The 21,825-nt window shown below is 33.7% G+C and overlaps 1 protein-coding gene across 8 annotated transcripts in view; it reads left to right on the forward strand.

Annotated features, from left to right (window-relative positions):
- Positions 1–21,825, forward strand: part of Zfpm2 (zinc finger protein, FOG family member 2) — a 423,670-nt gene that overhangs the window by 87,825 nt on the left and 314,020 nt on the right. For 2 of the 8 annotated variants that reach the window (XM_074069028.1, XM_074069029.1), the window contains exon 2: positions 2,496–2,654. The exons of 2 other annotated variants lie outside the window; for them this stretch is intronic. In XM_074069028.1, coding sequence (XP_073925129.1) covers positions 2,496–2,654 — 159 coding nt within the window. Of the gene's footprint in view, positions 1–2,495; positions 2,655–21,825 lie in introns of those variants that run through there. 4 more of the 8 variants (XM_074069031.1, XM_074069032.1, XM_074069033.1 and 1 more) reach the window with 3 other exon arrangements.

Raw genomic sequence — 21,825 nt, forward strand, 5'->3', positions numbered from 1 at the left:
CTGAATTTCATTTTTAAAAGGGAAGAATTTTTATTACTATTAATTTTATTTTTATAATGTGCATGCATTTTTAAATATGTAGGCTTTTTGTATTTTTCATATTTTATTTATGAACCATTCAAAATACTTATAATTGGAGCTTTTTTCTTAGAAAAACTCAGAGTATATATTATGAAAGAAGTATGTATTACAAAAGAAGTACATATTGTTACTTCTGTTGTAGCTTGTATTAAAGTATTTACCTTACAGATTCATTCAGTGTGTGTATTAATTATGTAAATAATGAATATTAGTAGTCAATTATTTATTTTTGGTAAGTCTACAGGAAGACACTCCTACCTTTTGTGAGAAGGGGAAACCTAATATTTTGATTGACTTTTAGAAATCTGAGAATAACAAAAGACTTTTTTACATTTTGAGACTAGGTCTTTAAGATAGTTATCGATAAATAAATGAATTATTTTCTGAAGTATCTGTGTTCATGAGTTACCTATGTTTTATAGTTTTGTTTCTGAAGGAAGATACTTGTAACTACCAAAGAATGGTTTGCACAGTAATATATGCTGTTAATAAAAGATATTGAAAGTCTTGAGTTTTGAAATCAGCTTTTCTACTTAATAGCTTGTAACCTTACTCTGTTAACTGACTTCCTAAACTTTACTTTCCAGATCTGTAAGATAAAAATACTAATAACTCTCACCCCGCTCTGCCCTCAGTTATTTTAGAGATCATGTAAGAAAGTGCTTTGAAAACTCCAACAAGAAACATAAATGAGACAGTTCACATGCTTTTTTTAATCAAGCTTGATTATTATAATATATTATAATTATAATTAAGTGATTTAGGAAAATAAGAATAGTGGAAGTATTTTATTAGTGATCTTACTGGACAGCATTAATAATTAAATTTATCCTTTGAAATTATCAAATAAATATTTAAAGGATTATAATACTTTATGTTGCTTCTATTTTATATGGTTTTTGCATGTCTTGTTATTTGACATAATTTGTTCTAAAGTATGAAAGGTTATGCATGTTAACTTGAAATAATAATAGAATAAAAACCAATATGAGATCCATGATTTTCTAATGTGGTTTGAATGAATTCATGGTTCTCTTAACCCTCTCCCTTGAGCTTAAAGACTGTATAAGAAAACAAAGATTACCAAGTGTTGGAAATTTGGATATCTATCCCTTTCTCCTTAGCATTTGTTATTTTGAATTTAAAGAAAGAATAAATAAATTCTAAAAGGGACAAAGAATCTCTAGAATTTTTTTTGCTTGGATGTTCCTTAAGTTAAATCCATGTAACTTAATTCCATCCATGTAAATGTGTCATACCAATTCAGTCCTTTGAAAACTCACTTCTGGGAAAACCCTAGATACAACACTAGATGTAGGTATGTGTTTATTCCTGTTCTCCCACAACTATATAAAAATGTAAAAAATGTGATATTTTAAATTATTTATAAGATTTCTCCTCTAGTCCTGAAAAATTTCTAGCACATTTCTGAACAGTAAGCCTAAGCCTTTAACTATTAAGCCTGTCTAATGCGACTGGTGACATGAGTAACAATTAGTACAAATTACCATAATTGTGTTCTTTGGATAAAATACCGTATTACTTCTTTAGGAGTAAATTCAGATTTCTACTGAGTAAAATGAGTCAGATACTTTGATTCTTTAGAGACAGCCAGAAATTCACAGTTAGCCGTGTGGTATTCCCACCTCATCCACTTTAGATCCGTCTGAACAACTAGAGCCCTCCTTCTCCTTTCAATAAAATAGGTCCATTAATGTAGTGCACCTCGCTCTCATTCTTTCAAAGGGAGTTGTATTTTTATTACTGAAAAAGTATCACATAAATACAAATTACATTTTTTCATTAGAAAACTACTTTTCATTTCAGAAAAAATTCAATTAATTATGAATAGGGTTATGCTTTCATCAGGGAGAGAAATATGTAATTTTTCTTCAAGCCTCAAACACATATAATGAAATCTTTTCTTGGAATCCACTCTTAAGATGGATTTTTAAAAGTATAGACTTTATTAAAATCTCAGTTCAATTAAAATGCATTCAATTACTTTAAATCTTTATTAAAATCTCAGGTAAAATTGTACAACAGTGTAAAAGAGACTTGTACTCTTTACCAGGCAGTTAATTCTAACAAATGAACATAAAGTGCACAGTTTTGCTCTTCAAGAGAGAATCAAAAAGATATAAGTTCAGGGCTTGTGGTTGGGGGTGGGGAAGGATTGGAGATGCAAGTTACTTTCTATGGGGTATCTTCAGGTACTGCTTTTCTTCACCTTCCTAATGACACGGTATTTTTTATGAATATGGTTATTGGTATTACCTTGTGTCCATCCCCTTGGTGGTACTACTTGGAAAACATTTTCCTCACTACTGTAATCAAAATGACCCTATTTAAGGATTTTATTTCACTGTCTTCCTTGGATATTTTTGGTACAGTGTCCCTGATTCTTTTTCAAGGGCCTCTTGAAGATGCCATTGAAGATGAGGACGAAGAGTGTCCATCAGAGCAAACAGACATCAACTTAAAAGGAGACTTTCCATTGGAGGAAAGCTTCCCCACAGAATTTGGGCCTGAAAATCTGAGCTGTGAAGAAGTGGAATACTTTTGTAACAAAGGTAATCATTGATGGTTGGATGTGAATCCACTGAGATGATTTTATAAAGTTATTTAAAAAGTTATTTAAAAATGGACCATAAGATGGAAGAAAAGTACTCAAAGGTGTTAACTCACAATTCAGTGAACTGATACTATGTACAAATACAAGACACTCTTTTGAGGGACAGAAGAAATAATTCCATTTTAATAATAAGCTGTTTTTTTTTATTTTGAGATTTTTGTGTTCATTTTCCAATTAATTATGCACATTTTTTGCATGGTACTGGGGAGTGAACCCAGGACCTTGCACTTTCTAGCACACTACTGCTTAAGCTACACCCCAGTCCCTTTTTTTTTTTTATTCTGTTACTGAGATACAGGTTCTTGCTAATTTTTCCTAGGCTGGCCTTAAACATAAGAACTCCTGCCACCGCCTTACTAGTAGCTAGGATTACAGGTTTGTGGCACCACACCAGGCAACTATGCACATTTTCACATGGTCAGCTGCCTATAGCACCTTTGAAGTTTAGTGTTTATTCCTTCATTCTTTCAACAAGCATTTATTGAATGTCAGTTGTTTGCAAGGCACTTAATTAAGCATTGAATTTGAGCACTGAGTGAAGCCGGTCAAATCCCAGTCCAGAATTCTGTTTCACTTCTTTAGAAAATTGAATGTCTTATGTGTTTGACTTTGACTTTCAACACTGAGGATGGTCCTTTTAGGTATTTCCAAATAAGGAAATACACACTCTCTCTAGTAGATTCTCTTTTGATATATTAACACTGAAACCCAAGAAATACCTGAGATGCATCTTGGTTTATTTCTAACGTTGATTTAGTGCCAGGTGGCCTGGATAGCTGTGATGTCTTCATTGGGTCTATATATTTGTTTGCTTATTTTATATAAAATTCAGATTAAGGTTCCTCATGATCCTTTTATTACTTATTTCTGTTTGATTGTTTTGTCTGTGTTAGTGAAGTAGGTTTCTAGCTCCCCCTTCACCAGAACACTTTTCACAAGTTTTGGAGTCACCTCCTTGGCTCAGAACAGTTGCTTTTGCTGATTTACCATGGAAGCTTCTCAAAGGGCTAGAGTATGTCTGTGTGTGAGTGTGTCTGTTTTCTGGATGTGTGTCTATATTTGTACATGGGCACAATTTTTATTCAGACATGTGTATTAATTTAGGCAGATAAAAGATGTGAAGAGGGGCTTTGTATGTGTGTGTGTGTGTTTGTTGATTATACTTCATAGTCTGCATAGTATAGTCTGATATCAAGAATGCTGATATATCAGCTGTGCGCTGGTAGCTCATGTCTGTAATCCTAGCTATTTGTGAGGCAGCAATCAGGAGGATAGTGGTTCAAAGCAAATAGTTTGTGAGACCCTATCTTGAATAGCTCAAGTGGTAGTGTCTGCCTTGCAAGTGTGAGGCCCTGAGTTCAAATCCCCAGTACCACTAAAAAAAAAAAAATACCCAAAACCAATGCTGATGTATCATCTCAAAACACGCACACACACACATACACAAAAAAAACCTGTCAATGCACCTATCTTGGTGGTCACTTATGTATTCAATACATATTATCCAAAATTCAAATATTGCTTTTTTCCTATTGATGGTAGGTTAGAAACAAAAGAAGTCAGCCAGTTCCAATCCCTGTGGTCAGTAGAGCTCCAGGCCCTAAAACTATGGGAACAGAATGGGAGAACCAGGTTCCTGGATACACTGATGTTCAGAAAATGTTATCAGTGAGCTCCTGCAGACCTCAAGATGACCTTGTGACTGGTCCCTGTCTCCTGTTTCAGAGACTTTTGGTTAAAAATGACAATAGCATGGACAGAATAGCCTTCTGTTGACTCATATCTCAAGCCGGGCTAATGTTTTCTTTAGTTTTTCTGAATGCTGCAGCCATTTCTTGATGACTTACAGCTACAACAATGCATACAAGAGCTGAATGGAGATGTAGAGTTTTTAAATTTACATTTGAAGCCACTACACTTTCTTTCCTTAACAAGAAAACTCATACTTTTTGTGCGCATTGAAGAGTACCTTGTGGCATTGTGATAAAGGAAGAATTAAGAGTTAGAAGGTACTGTTTTTCTTTTGACTGTTATGAGGAAAAGAGTTAAAGTATATATTTAGACCTTTTGTCAGTTTCATATAGAGCAGTAGAAATGATGGACAGTAATAGATACATTTTAAATTTTGGGACAATCACTAATTAAGGTTGTTGTTTAATGAAAAAGTATACAATTACAAGTTTTAAGTTAGCAGTTTATTGGAAGAAAATAGACTTATGGCATTGTTCTTATGATGATAATAAATGTGGTCTTAAGACAATAATCCCTATGTATATTAACCAGAATCCTAAGTCATAAAAAGTTATGACTGGCTTTTAGGAACTAAGAAAAAACTTAAATTATAATTATTATGAATATTTTTGAATAGATATTTTTATTTCTTCAATAGCTGGACACTTAAAATGTCAAATTCATAAAAAAATTTAATATGATATGGACTACATTAAAATATATAGTGTATTATATGTACTGTAATATAATTCTCTAATGATTGGTTTGAAACTGGAAAGTCATGATAGGTGGGAATAAGAATTCTTTTTTTCATGTAAAATTTTTCAAAAGAAATACTAATATTACTATTTCAAATTACTGTGCCCTTGTGTAATAGGAAAAGAATTTCATTATTTTACTCCAATAGAATGTGAGACCAGGGAATTCCCACTGAAGTCAGTTGAAACTGGTATGAAAAGAAGACAACTCTTTGATAGATACTGGATCCCTTTGAGGTTGTGCAAGGGATGTTATCCATTTTTACTTAAGTTGATTAGTTAGAATAGAAAGAGAAAATTTTCTGTCTGGAAAATAAGAACCTAATCTTTCTGTAGAAATGCACGTTTGTCTCAGTGACACATAATTATGTTTTATTACCAGTTTCAGCGAGAGGACAGATTAATGATTAAAAAGAAGTAAAAGTATTTAAATGGTTAATGCTATCAATATCATGACTGAAAAAGCACATAAGGAATGTTCCACTAGGGGAATTTTTTTTTTTTTTTTTTGCCTAGGGTTCATGGCTGAAACCTGCTTTTTGTGCATATTCTAAACCATTATAACAACTTAAAAAATGCTAGGATATACAGGAAACTGAATTGGATTTTTTGGAGTTTCTTTGCCATAATCAAAAACTAGCAATGACCTAGTTACTTCAGTGGTTCTCCTGGATAAAAAATTTGAACATTATATTCTATCTTCTTATTAAACAAATGATAGTTTAAAATTTCATGCCACAAAACATGGCCAGAATATCTAAATTCTTCAAGTAAGATATTTTGACACAATTTTAGGGGAGACTACTAAGAACACATAGGAGTTACTATTTATCTCCATTCATATTTCAGCAACTGAATTTCGTATAGAAGCTATTTCATGCCATTTTAGCTTTCCTTTTTTTTAAAAAAAAACTCTACTTTCTGTACTTGTATGAAGACATATATTATCATAGGTAAAGTTTCTACTTCCTTTTGAAATTGAGCTTCTATTTTATATAGGATGTTTTCCATGTTAAGAATGATTCTTTACGAATTTATTGTAATATTTTCCTTGGCTCTGTACTAATATCATCTGTGTTCTTGCTAAAGGCCAAGTTTTTCTACAAATCTAAAAGCATTTATTAAGTAAAACTGTTAACCATTATAAACTATGTGATTAGATATGATCTAATTTACTCTTACAATGCTAGCCTGAATTTTCTATTAGAGTAAATATATAAAATTTGTAATTATACAAGTATGTCTCAGAGATGTCTTTATTATGGTTTCAGGCTTAAACTTTCAGTATGGTAACTCTATATTTTTCCTTTATCACTTTTACTTTGGATTAATTGATTATTTTACATTCTTCTTTTTCACCTTCAAAAAGAAATGAACTGTCTTTCTAAAAGATGGTTGAAACTTGGTTTGGCACCTTGATAGTTAAAAAATAGCAAACTATAAAGTACTGCTTTCAATTCATATTATTTTTCATTCAGGAGTTTGGGTTGTTTGGCATCTTGCCTCAACAGTATCTCTGAGAGGAAGGAAACAAGCAAGAATTATTTCCTTGAATTTACAGATGACGAAGACATCAGCACTGAGCCCATAAGTGCTACATATTTCCTGTGGTATTGAATTGTTTGCTTCAGTTATTTCATTTTCCTTTCTTCTGGTTAATGTACAAGACATGAAAGTATATGTATGTGTAGAATGGAGCAAACTAACAAATTAAAATAGAAGTGGTCAGGAAAGCATCCTGGAGAGTTTTAGTTATGTCACTACTACTAGCAAGTGCAACATTTTCATATATTAACAATTTTTGGATAAACTCAGAGCTGTAAGTTTCATAGTGGAGTTGGTATGGAGCAATTCTAAAACTGGTTTACTATTAAGACTAGTTGGAAAAGAGTTTCCTTACTGAAATATTCAAGCTTGTTCATGATGGAAGTGAAGTAAACATGTCTTGGTATATGTTCTAAGAGAATGTCACAGGAAATTTGAACAGGAAGAAGTGTCAAATGGATTTCACTTGTAGGCTAATAAAATGTAGCATTATTGGAAAAAAAGTGATACATGTGAGTGATAACTTTGAGTTCAACAGTGATGACCTAGAAGAGTCACTGTGTGTCTTTACAAATTGTTCCCTGATGTCATGATCCCTAAACAGATGGAAAAGGAAAATAATGCCATCAAGGTTGATTTTAGAAGACAGAAAACCTTACTCTGGTCCTAGTATGTAGATTTGGAGAATGCGCAGAGAAATCACTAAGTATGGTACATACCCTAAAGAGATGAATTAAAGTTAGAGGTCTCAGTCTGGAAAGATCAAGGTTGACAAAAGGGGGAATGATGGAAAGCCATACAACAAGGAGACATGCAGTGTAACGTTGGACATTATGACATATGTAGTATGCAGAAAGCCAAAGTTATTTTAAATACCCTGTAGAATAGAAAAATTAAGGCATATTAAAGAAAATGGCATAAAACCTGGTTTACTCAGACTTGGATTTAGCATTAGCCCCCAATGTAGTTAATATGAAACCAAAGCAAACATAAGCAGATACAGAGTTGAGTGATCAGAAGCTTCTAATTCTGCTCAGTAGATCAAATTCAACACAATTCAGCCCATATATTAATGAACATCAGTTCGTGCCACACCCTCTTCTTGGAGCTTGTTATAGTAGTAGACAAAAGTCGATCTTCATCTTAGAACAGAGAGAGATGAATAAAAAAAATCAGACACACATTGCATGTGTTGGGTGATACTGAGTGCTGAAGAGAAACAATGCAGGTAAATTGGTGGTGGCATGACATTGTGTCCGCACACACATGCTGTTTTTATAAAGATAGATGAGGAAGGTGAGCTTTGAGTGGAGGTCGGAGGGAAAGGAGGGAGCTTCCAGAATGTCACCTCTGCAGGACATAGGAGGCTAGTGTTGGAGGAAGCCAGAAGAGGACAGCAGAGAGCTGGGGAGTAGGGGAGGTGCCTCTGTCATACCTGTGCAATTTAGTACTCTAGGAATCCCTTGGATTCCCACTATTGTGGAAGGCATGGGAAACAGGACTGTGAAAGGAAGCTGTATTCTGTGATCCCCAGAGGACATTGAGGTATATCCCTGGGAGGAAGCGCATGGTCAGCACACAGTTTGTATATGCCTATTAGAGAAAAACCTGCAGAAAGTGAAGGGTAAAGCAGCAAGCTGAAAAAGGTAAATTGGAGAAGCTGTCAGGAGATACGCATAGCCCCAGTGAGAATCATCCCAGTCAGTAGCCAAGGATTCGATGAGACTCATTATTGTTGTGGGAACAGCAGTTTAGGGGTATTTGAGGAACACATGAGTCACTTTGCTCCTTTCCGTGGTAGCAGAGTTGAGCTGTGTTTTTTACATCTTTCCACATCCTTGAATCATAAAGATAAAGAGTGAGAGGTATGCAGATCAGACACAGTTTCATCATTGTGCTTAACTATCTGGGCTGCTAGACTCAGAATGATTCCTAACCCCCCCACCCTGCTTCCTTTCTGTCAATTTGTATAGTTTTGTTTAAAAATGAGGACATAACTGGAAAAGCTATTATTTCTCTTTGGACTGTATGAAGCAAACTTGAACATAGATTTGATATCAATACTTCCCTTCCTGCTGTCAAATGGGAAGGTAAAGCAGGATAAATATTGCCTGGATCCTTAATTCTGAGAAGAAATAAACAACATCCCACTTTTATGAGATTTGGTGGTGGGGATAATAACTGCTTGTTTTCATTTGCTTCAGTAGCAAATACTCATGCTCTTTTATCTCTTAGTTTCTTTTTTGTTAAAATTTTTTTTTTTTAGTTTAGCAGTCTATTTGTATTTCCTAGGCCCTTTACCATAAATGTGGTTCCTTTCTGCCCAATTATGCCTTTAATGACGTGTTTCTGCCTTCTCTGATGCTGGGTAACTGGAATCAGAATCCTCACAAGGCAGCTCTGTAATCACTTTGAGTTCAGTAACGAAGGGGATCTTTATAGGCAACTTTGTTCCTTTATTCTTAACGGGATTAAGAACCTCAGCTCTTTAAATTCTTGCATATAACATTGACATTTCCAGAGTGTGTTTGGACCAGGGAGTTCAAAGAGAAGGAGTAAAAAAGAAAAGCCAATATGACTTTGTTTTTTACCTTGCTGGAGGAGCTGTTTGTGCAAATCGCCTATAAGCTTATTGACCTGAATCTTTGACTCCTTGTTTTCTCTGGATTTGGCTGGAGTGGAGACACTGATGGAGCTCTGATAGGGCTGATTGAACAGCCCCCAGCTTTGCTTGGCACAGACCTGGCTTCCCTTCTCTACCACCTCCCCCTCCCTCCACATGACATTATTGTTCCTTGGCAAACCTTATGTTTTCCTAGAACCAGTCCTTCATCTCTTTTTTAAAAATGTATTTTAAAATTTTAAGTTTTTCTTACGTAAGTTATCCAACAATGAAAAGTGAAAAGCAATTATTTTTAGGAGATAAAAATAGAGGTTATAATAGTAAATCACCTTGAGTTTTCATCTCATGAGATGGAAAAATATATATACCTTATGACACTGTGCTGTCATTCTTTTATAGCTATCTTAAAAATTTCCACAATGTAGATTTTGTTTGGAATTGGACTGAATTTTTAAAACCAAAATTGCTGGAAAAGTGAGAGAACATTTGAACAAACCCTGTTCTTATAAGACAGGGAACATCTTTTTTGTTTGATAGAACCAGAGTGTAAAAGTTTTGTATATGATTCAGTGTTCCACATGTAAGGGTCAGATAAAGATTTGTCTACCTACCTCAACTCTGATTCCAAATACATCATCATGAAAATTTCAACAGTTAAAATGATTGATTTTATACAGTGTATGAAATAACTCATGGGCTATCATATATATGAGTTTTATATGATAATATATGATACTTCTTTGCATATGAGAAACTAAGTTTATTTCTCTTTCTGTGAGCTGACCATCAACAGATCTCCCCTGTGGAATCTGCTAAAGATTTTTAAAATATATTAGAACTTGATAAAATATATAATTGCCTAATTTATACTTTCTGAAATAATCTCACTTTGTAATAAAGTATATTTCATTTTATGCCTAGCTAAACATATACAGTGTTGGGAGGTATTCGTTTATTTTTAGTTATATCCTTATTTTTTATCAGCATCATTGTTTTATACAATAAAAAAATGAAAATTAATATAAAGCCATATTTTACCATTTAGGAAAATTAGACTTTGGGTTAATGTTTAAGATTTTTGCAAGTGTGAGAACATTTTTTGATCTGTAAGGTTTATTTAGGTTTGTTTTCCCTCCAATGTTGAAAGTCAGAAGAATAAGAATCCTTTTAATCTTCTAAATACACACACACATACACACATAAAGCGAACCATCTGGGTATTAGGAGATATTGGCATTATTAACTGACTTTACAACTTTTAATCTAAACTGTGAATTAATTAATCATTAAATTTAACTGAGTAATATAAAAATAACTACTTATTCATAACCTCTTTTTAGTTTCTACATTGTCTTAGTGATGTTTTGAGTTGAATGAAGAGCCCATATTTCTTTAAGAAGGAGTTGTGATCATGTAAATAATTACTTTAAATTAAAAGGTTTTATTTTAATATGATTTCCTTAAAAGTTTTTTAATCAAATTCACATGGATCTACGTTCACGTTTGCCAGTCATTTGTAGATATTAACTCATGATTTATTTTTTTGCTTCAAGGAAAATTAAAAGTATGAATAGTATTAGAAATGCCTGGGTAGCTAACTTATTTTAGTTGTATAGAACTAACTTGTTTCAGAACCCTGACTCTGACTATTGATAACATTAGACTTTATGATAAAATGTTAACATTGTAGTAACTGTCTCCATTACTTTTTGTCCTTAAACATCAAAAATGGTTTAAAAATATTCTTTTGGTTCTGCATTACTGTTTTGTAAGTTTAAATCAAATGAGCTTTATAAAACTCTTAATCTTCTCACAATATTTACATTTTGTTATTAGTATGTAAAATTCTCTCAATGTTTTTGTTATTATTTCAGAAGCAACAGGCAGTATTAAGCATTTGCCCATCCATTACCTGATGGGATAATCTTAACCTTTGGTAGTCCTAAACATAGAATGGGTGAGGAGAAATGTAGAAAGATATGGTATGATGAATTTAGTTATAGTAATAAAGTCAGTCACATTTTTGTTATTCTTAAAAGGTCAAGTAAAAATAACTGAATGTGTTACACCAATAAATACAGATATCAAATGCAGATTGCTGTCTCAGCTTCTTTTTTATAGCTCAGTGAGATTCCAGAGATGGCAGTGAGACTATGTATCAATTATAATAATCATGATAATGGTAATAACGACTTTCATTTCTTGGCTGCACCTGAAAGTCAGACATTTTGCTGTGCGTGCATCATCTGTAATCCTAATCAGTTTACTTTCCTGCAGGATAGATGTTATTTTTCACCTGTGATTTCCAAAAATTTCCTTGGCCAAAGTCATGAAGCTACTGAAGATTAAAGATTAAAAGTAGGGTTAGTGGCACTTAACAAAAATAGAGAAATAATTTTGTTTCTAATGTTCATTATTGAATAATTCTTATAGAAGGAGATGAATACATCTGAGGATGGCTAGACACATGAAGTGTAAATCTCACTTATTTCAAGGTATATTTTACCTGGCATTCTATAGTAAACATTTATTAAATATGTTGTATCAAGTCAAAAATAAGGATGTATACAAAACTAAGAAATAAGAAGAGTAAAGTAAGTGAATTAAAAGTATGCTCAAATATTTGTTCATTTTGGCAATGTACTTTAAAGTCTTTACAGACTCTCTGTCAATATAAACCAGTTTGCAGTAAATAGAGTTGGTGTATTGATAAAATGCAAGGATTGTGTTGAAAACTCTTTAGATTCACAATACTAAGTGTATAATTATTCTACTCTGTTTTGGTGGCAAGACAAAAGGCCACAAATTCTCACTGCCTGTTATTTGTGAAGTTGTTCCCTGGTAATTTAAGAGTGAAGACACACCAAGATGTGTGTACTTGGGCAAAAGCCAGTAATAAATGGCAGGAATGTTTAAAAATTCATTATAACTATTTGGATCAGAATTTCAGCTCTGTAGAAATGTTTGCAAAGTGAACTCTTTAAAACACTTTGACCTTAACACAAAATAAGACTAAATAAAAAGCAGAGAAAGGAAGGAAGGAAGAGGGCATTGTTTGCAGGGCAAGCTCTGGGCACTGTGAAAGTGTTTCACTTTTCTGAAGGAAAGGCAGTGCAGCAGATGGTAAGTCAGAGTGGAAGTGAGATAAACATAGGAACTGGAAAAGTAAGCAATACATTCTAACAGGTTCTGTATCAAAGATCTAGAGAAGTAGAAAGATTAGACAAGGAACTGCTCGGAAACTTGACAGTGGCTGTATCTCACCAAGTCTTATGCACATAGCAGAGATGGGAAGTGGAATTGCACAGACAGTGCATTGTGATTATATTTGTCTGTCAGTGAGAAGGGAAGGTCTATTTGAGGATTAAAGGCATAGGTTTATCAAGTTAGAGATCTACAGTTCAGCTGTATAAACCACAGCCCCTCTACCTACTTAACAACAATATTTGATATAATTTTTGTTTTGCATAGAATTAGCACAAGACACTGCATTTGGTGTCTTGGATAAACTGTATTTTTTTTTGCAATGCAAAAAATTACATTTCAAATTAGTTTACCAACACTGAGAAGCTCTGTTGCTTATTTTTGATTGTGTAAGCATGGATATGTGTGAGTGACCCTACCTCGCCATGCATGTTTAAAGGCAGAACAAGGACTCTGTAAACAATAATCTTATTTCCTAAACATAAAGTGACATAGTAAAGGAAGGAAAATATATGCACAAGTGAGACAGGGAATATATATAAAGGGTTATATATACTTAATGTTAAGTCGGGGTTGATTAGGGGAGCAGTGTATTCATTCTTAAGGTTGATGATGGTAATATACAGTGTTCTAGTGTGGAAACCATTTCCCAGCATGATCTGCCTCATTTCATCCTGGTTCTGCACTCCTAGATTTTGTCACAGTGGCTTTCTACTAAAGGGAATACCAAAATGTAGTCATTCTTAGCAAGACACAACAATTCTACAAAAATATGGGGTGGTCCTGGGAGTAAAAGACAAAAATAACTTATATCCTCAGGAAAACTCCCTTTGGAAAATAATGACATGTTTACTCTGTGATACTGGTAGTTGTGTTGGGAAATTTAAAAACACATCAAATTAATAAAAATATACTTTGAAAAATTTTATAATATGCAGAAGCTGTTATACAAATGTTTAACATCACCAATTAAATATTAGATATATTTATTCTCTTTTCCAGATTATTTTATAATTATTTAATTATTTTTATATCAAATAATGTATCCAAAGCCAGTTTAAAATAGTGTGGAACAGACGTGAAACCCGAATGATTCACGGAAACTTTACATGTTGATTCGGAATGTGGAGGCAGGCTTTGCAGTGGTTTCTGCACATCTGAGCTGTTTGGGCAGCACCATTTATTCAAGCAGAAAAGTAGTTCTGACCTTTACTTATAGTTACTACTCAGAATCATATTTTTCTATGACATTAAGGATGCTTGACCTGTAGGGCACTTCATATGACTTTCCAAGACCCATCATCTAATTTTATAGTTATAACTTTGTATTGTTAATGTTTGAGACCTTCCAGATTGTATAAGCTTCAGTCCCACAAAACCAGCCTCAGTAAATAAGTGGAGTAAGTAGTGGTGAATTTATAGAGGAAAGCAATGATCAAGAATGTTTTAACTTTGGGTTCAACTTACCAATAATTTTTGGAAAACCTTCAATAAGATTCCTAAAATGTCTTTGTTTTATATTAGATTTTTAAATTCTAAATCTTACTGTTATAGGAGAAGTTGGCTTAGTCTAAAGAAACCACAGACATTCATGAAAAGCTTGATTTTTCAAAGTGCTGTGTTAAAAATTGAAGCAGAGATAGAAAGAATTCCCCCTTGTTTTTGAAAATCTGGAAGCTATTGTCAGTGCTATCTGTATTTTTCTGGTGTTATCACCACCAGCCAAGGACCTCCGGCTGGCATTAAGGGAGGAGGCACTGTGGGAAGACCTTGCAGTGAAAAGAACCCAAGTGGGACAGATATGGGGCTATCCTCAGTGTTGGAAGCTAGATGTGAATCTGGGTAAGGGTAAGACTGACAGGAACTGAGATTTTTTTTCCCACACAGATATGGAAACTCTATTAGTATTGGGTTTAGCTATAAGAATAGGTTCCTGGAAGTAGCCATAGAGCTGTTCAATTTACATCTCATTGTCCAGAACTTAGTATTATAGAATGGTCCACACTAAAACAGGATGAGAAAATTGGTCTTTATTAGCAGGTTGACCATATGCCCAATTCTTAATTCAGCTTACATACAATGCATAGTTTTTACTTGCTTTGCTTATTGATATAATTAATTATGCAAAACCCAGTGACTGTGAGTGCATTCAACATTCATGCTTTAACCAGTCCAATAAGTATTTATTGAACACCTGCTAAATCAGACATAGTGAGACAAGCTGTGGGTACAATAGTGAGTAAACCTGGAATTTACACTGCCTTGGGTGGCAAACATTTATCAAACTGTGGTAAAGGATGATTCGACCTGGTAAGGAAGGTCAGTGGAATTATCTTTAAGAAAGTGACATTTGAGCTGCAATCAAATCTTGATGAGACATCAACTAATTAATTGAGAAGGGATTTTATAGGGTTCCAGAATATTGGTGACAAGAACTTAGTAAGGATGCAAAGACAACAACAGGACTATCCTATAAGTTGACCCTGGAGAAACAGCTATGTGTCAGAGGAACCAGAAGAGTCAGTGATCATAAAGCTAAAGACAAAACATAATAGAGGCAGCATAGAGAGGGAAATAAATATCTTGAAAGCTAAAGCGTTAAATGCAAAACTGAGTTTCTCATAAGCCATAATATAAAGAGAAAGCAAAGGAGTAAGATATAATTCCATTGGTTAAACAACAGGTAAAACAGAGTTTTTAAAAAAGTACATGGTACCTCTGATTTGTGAGCACAGAAAGTCATTTACCCTTTGGATGTTGAAACTAATGGTATACAAAAGACATTCAGATATGGGCTGAAGTGTTTGTTGGTTTCCCTCCATGATTTGCATTATCCATTGGCTACATCTCAGCGTTAGTGTTTTGGATAAAGCCCTGTTTATAAAAGAGTAGAGTGTGGTACTAGACTACTCTGGTAATAAGTGATTGTTTATTAATCATATTCATGGATTGTGAGAGAGAAGCAGTCTCTCTGGAATGAATCATTTTGTTAAAAATCAAAGAATAAAGAGTGGGAGAGTATGGAAAGTGATAGTCAAATATCATAACTTTTTCTAATTGGTGTGTTCTCTGTAGGTTGGGTTGGTTTGATATGGGGACAGTTTCAGAGTTGTGAGATTTGGCTTTCCCTTTGACTGTTAGTAGTTAGTTGTTGATGACATGATTTTTCTGAAGTAAATATTGGGTGTGAAACTCAAAGATGGAGGCCAGTAAACTGAAGAAACAGTGATTATTCGATGGCAGAAGAAAGATCAGTGGATGTCAATTACAGTTCAGAAGATCCTCATTTATAGACCTGGTGCCTTGTTTCTTTGGAGCAAAAAATGTCTTAATTATGTAGGATCCTCCAATTGGCAAGATGTTTGTTGTAGTAAGGTTTTTAGTTTGTTGGGTAGAGAGGAAAGGAAAATAAGAAAAATTATTGAAATACAAACTTTAAAATATATTTATCTCAGAAACATCTTTTAAAGTAAATTGTCATTTCCCTCCATACATACACTCATTTGTATATTTGACCCTTCCAGGTGCTCGTTAGGAGAAATAATGAGGAATATGAATTATTGAGTGATGTACTGATGAGAAATTGGCTTAATTTAGTTCATATGTAAATTTCATTTATGCTTGAGATCTTCAGTGAACTTGAGCTATGAGCAAAACCCTTTTCACCTGGAGGATGATGTTTACAGTAGGAATTCAGTGGGAGTTCAGTGCTCTAGAAAGACTTTATAAATCATTCTCTTTCCTCCTGTGTTACCAATACTTTAATTGTGATTTTCATATGATATAGTTACTATACACATTAGCATTTTTAATCATTTTTCTTTACTAGCTATAATAAAACACTACAAATTTACAGCAGCCATACACTACTTGCAGGAATTTAAACTTAGCCATGAACTGCTGTTACCAGTTGTTTCAGCATTTTTTCTTCATCTGGGGTCTGATAATCATGTTTTCTATTCTTTTTATTTGTTTAATTTTTCATATTTTTGGGCCTGAAAAAGGCTATTGTTAAGATAATGACATATTAAGTGGGGGAAACCCAAGTAAATTATAAGGAAATCACACTCATTTAATATATGCTGCATATAACTATTCAGAACATGGCAACACTGTATATTTTTTTAAACATATATAATAGGTCAAAGTGAGACCTGAGTCAGAAAACCACATTGGGATCCACAAATACAATGGACCTATCCTTACCAAAGAGCAGAAAGATTTAGATTTCCTTATAGGTATTTCCATAAGTAGGTAAAGCATGTTTTTATTTTAGTTTCTGGATGTATGACTGTGTGTATAATTTGGCACTGTAGAGTTAATCTAATATGACTTTTTTCCTGGATAATCTACAATTAAATAATTATTTTCAACCAAACAATATTGTGTGTCTATTAGGCAAAGCAGACACAAACTGAATCTTAAACTTTAATGTCCTCGTCCTTCAATATGAGCTGCAGTTTTCTGTTTTTGACTGCTACAGTCCTTTAACCAAAGCTATCTTGTCTGATGATAAAACCATAAGTGTATGAAGCTCACACATTTTTCATCTCTTTTATGACCTTATCTTTCATGAGCGGCTTCTGTGAAGGTATCCTAACTATAGGAAGCACCTGGAAAACATATGTGATATCTATTCTCTGATAAGCAGTTGTGAACAAGAAAGTAGATCTGTCACTTCTGAACTGTTCATTGTTAAAAAATACTTTGATGATTTAGCTGATTGCAAAACACATTATAGGGATGACTAACAGCTCCAGTAACACTTCTAGTCAAGAAAGTTCAATAGTTACATTGTACAAGAATTTCTATAAGAGGTTAATATTGATAGGAACTACATGGATTAAAAGAGCAGGGTTGAGAAAGGCTGTTTGCTTGCATGACTGCTTTCAAACACTGCTGCTGTTTTGTGCTGAGAGACTGCCTCAGAATGTGGCAAATTTTTAATTTCCACAGGAGTATTTAACTTTCAGTGAAAAGGTGTTTGTTTGAGTTTTTGATGTTATTTTTGCTTGCCAAGGACAACCACTGCCTTTACCACCTTACCAACAATACCTAATACGGTGTTTAGAGATGCTGTTTCATGTGTTTCAAAGACTATATTCTAGTGCATTTCCCCAAGTCATTTATGCTGTGCATTCTGTTCCTCAATAACACCTTCAATTTCCTTGTAAAGGGCTCTCATTGGTTCTGAAAACCAGACTAAGAAAAATGGAAAGGCCCACAAAATACTTATGATATCTTTTAAAAGGGCAACAAAAGAGCTTAATCTTGCAGTGGAAAACCATTAACTCCATAGCCATAATTTCAGAAATATTATAGATTTTGTTACTCCTTGACATTTATTCTGCTTCATCATTTTATGAATTAGTCTGCAGATATATGTAGTAGTTATTCTAGCGAATATGTTTGTGCTTTGCTGAAAACACACTGAAATTTCTATTTTAAAAGTATGTGAACAAAGAATTTAAAAAGTAAATGAATGGATGTCAAACTCATTCCTAGCTCTTTCTGTTACTCTCTTCTGGCACCCCTTTCTCTCTTCCTACCAATAAAGCTTTTGAAGAAATATCTTCACAAACTTGTCATTATTATCTTTGCTAGTAATTATTCATGCCATTTGTCCTAAGATACTCCATGGTGCTGATTCCAAATAGAGGAGAATCAAAAATGGATAAAAGTGAAAAAAAAAAGTGACAGTCAGTGAAATCAATTCCACTGAAATCAAGCTGGAGTAGGGCTAATATCAAAATAAAATTCTATTTATAATTTTCTCCAAGAATAAATATATTGAAAGGAAAGAAGTGAGTTTATTGTGAGAGAAAATAGTGTCTTTTAAGGCTACTTCAAAGATTTCCTATTTGATTAAATTATTTTTAATCATTTCATTTTTCATTAGTAAAAAGATTAAAAATGAATTAGGTAAAAACATTACCATAAAAATGGGAACTAGCTTCCTGAGATGAAGTTAGAAGATGAAGGGCCCAAAAGTTGAAAAGTGTGACATACTTTAGTTATTAAATAGAAATACTGTGCTGAAAGCAATTAATTAGCAAATGTGATGATATTTCAGTAGGTTATGGTAAAAAGAGTGAGACCAAAGTCTAATTTTCTAACTGATCAGTGAGCAATGGTTATTGATTAATCATGTATATATAGCAGATTTTATTAAGTGCCAAGCAAAATGGGAAGTCTTAAAAACAAGTGCTTATAAAGATTAAATCCATTAAACCTTTCAGCTTAATATGTAGCATAATGAAGAAGCAGACTATATGTGATGAGGAGAAAGCATCTCTCAGGCCACATTCTACTGCCTTTGCTGCTTTCCATGCAGAAGACATGTTCTGCGATGGCCTCCCCCACCACACACATTTCTTTGGTGCTGGGGATCCAATCCAGGGTCTCATGAATGATAAAGCACACACTCTACCCCTGACCTACACCTCAAACCCCAAAACTGCAATGTTCTGAGAGCTGACAAGCATGGTCTTTAAGAGTCAGAATAACCTGGATTCACATCTTGTCTCTGATACTCTCTATCAATATGTTTGGGCATCCTTCCACATTTCTGTCACCTGTTTCATTTTTCTGAAATACAGGGCTATGAATATCTGACAGAATTTTTGACGTTCATAAAACATTTAGCAATGTGTGTATTAATGAATGGGGCTCAAGATGTAGCAGTCATGTTTAGTTTGGTTTTGCTGTACTGGGGATTGAACTTAGAGCCTCACACTTGCTAAGCAAGTACTCTACTACTTGAGTCACACTCCCCATTCCTTTTTGCTTTTAAAGTTTGTTCTTCAGACTGGATCTCACATTAATTTTTCCTCAACTGAGTTCAAACCAAATTCCTCCTATCTCTGCCTCTTGAGTAGCTGAGATTACAGGCCAAGTGCCACCATGCCTGGCTCAGGTCTAGGTTTAACATAGAATCTTAGCTTGATGACATGATTTATGCCTTCTTCACTCTTTTGATTTTGTGTTTGGCTTATAGCAGATTTTGAAACAAATATAAAATAAATTCTGATCCATTTCATTTTCTGTATCCACATGTATCATTTCATGTGACATTCTTGTTATGACAATCTTTCTCTTTATGATTTTCTTTCTTTAACAAAACTTGACTAAATAATTAGGCTTTAAGACTAAAGGCATTAACTCTTTAAGCTATTATTCCCCACAGAATTTATTTTTATTAATGTCATATGTACTACATACTTACCCATAACTAGCTCAATATAGGTACAAAATGAATTTCTTTTAATCTGTTAATTGTGTATTATTAACTGCTTTACAGCGGTTCTTTAACTATATACTCTGAGATATTTATTTTCAGTGATTCTAATTATATGTGCTGCATAATGAAACAAATTAGAACACATTATTCAATGGATATATATTATCAATACTTAATGTTGCTCCAGATGTTGATGAGTTAAATGTAAGCTATATAGTTTTGATTTGACAGTTAAATGACATTTAATGAAAGTTTTTTTATTTGAAATTACAACCTTAATCAATCTGATAATATATTCAATTATGGTATTTTCATTTTGAGTGATTTACCAAATTTCTCTATATCACATTTTTGCTGAGATCTGTAGTCATTCTATTTTCCATTCTTTCTAGATACTGGATAAGATGGATCATGGGTAAATTTGGCCTAAACTGAATAAGGAAAGGACTTTATTTAGTGAACTATCATAAAGTAGGAATATTTCTCAAGCTATCTTTCTTCAACATCTTAAAGCATAGGCTAAATCCTCCTCTTCGTACATTGAGCTGTCTAGTTTGGCCACCTGTCAATTTTAAGCTGCCATATATCCTTCACAATAAATTAATTATGACCCTCCTTTTCATATAGCATCTTTGGGGGGGATGGCCTCTATTTTAATGTGAAAATTACTTCCAATCATGGAGCCTTAAGATATTAAACCTACAGAGTTCAGTTTCATAGAAAACTGTGCCACCAAATTTTTAGGTATTTTACTGGTTCTGTTCTCCAATAAGCTTCCATGGCTCCAAATATGGGGTAGGTGTTATGTTTGTTTGTTCTTGGCATATCATGAACTGCTCGTATCATACCAGGTACACGTCCCTATGGATTTATTAATCTGACTCTTTCAAACTGGCCTACAAATTATATGAAAGAAAGAACTAGTTTTATTTTCTAAATGCCTGCAACTCAAAAAGTATTCTAATGATTTTAAAAAGGACAATTTGCATCACTCTTTGTTCAGCATATATGATCACTTATCAATTTGACTGAATACTTATTTTTATTGATTTGACTGTACCTTTTTTTGTGTGTGTGTGGTACTGGGGTTTGAAGTCAGAGCTTTGTGCTTATAAGACAGGTGGTATAACCACTTGAGCCACACCTCCAGCCACTTTTGCTCTGGTTATTTTTGAGATAGAATTTTGCTTTTTGCCCAGCTTGGCCTGAACTGTGATCCTTCTATTTTATGCCTCTCACCATTGCTGGGATCCCAGGTGTGTACTCAGGTTTTTCCCCTTGAGATGGTGTCTCACAAACTCTTTTGCCTGGACTGGCCTGGAACTGTGATCCTTCTGATCTCAGCTTCCCAAGTAGGTAGGATTGTAGGTTTGAGCTACTGGTACCTGCCTTAATACTTTTCTTTAACTTCTAATTTTTCTTATTACCCTGCAATATATTTGTCCAAATGCACTCATAAATATTTTCCATATTTTTCTGTCATATATGTAATTTGCCTAATAAATATTTGAGAATAGACTTAACTGTAGCCTCACAAACATTGGGAGGAATTCTGAGACATGAATCAGGAATGCTGTTATGGAGTCAGAAAGGGAGGACTCAGACCAGAGATCTGACAAGGTATTTTCATGGAAACTCAGTGAATGTATGTTGATTACTGTGTTTGTATCATATCAGTCACTTCACTAAAATACCTCCAGTGCCTTCCATGGCCTTCAACCTGAAAGTTAATTGTGTTCAGTCTTGTTTTTTGCTCTGGTCGTGGATTTTCTATACATTATGTGGCCTCATTTAGTATTATTTATGAACTGCTTTAATGTTAGGTTTTTATTTGTGATTACCTCTCTTCTGTACATTGCCTGTCTCCTCAACTAAAATATATGGTCCTTAACAGAAAGTACTGCTTTTTAAATTTCCATATTTCTTACTCCATCTTCAAAAATAAGCATCATAAATGTTAACTATTAATTAAATTCTGCATGGCACCATATGCTTCCAACAATTAAAA

Source organism: Castor canadensis, chromosome 3 (assembly GCF_047511655.1).
Source record: "Castor canadensis chromosome 3, mCasCan1.hap1v2, whole genome shotgun sequence".
Lineage (NCBI taxonomy): Eukaryota > Metazoa > Chordata > Mammalia > Rodentia > Castoridae > Castor > Castor canadensis.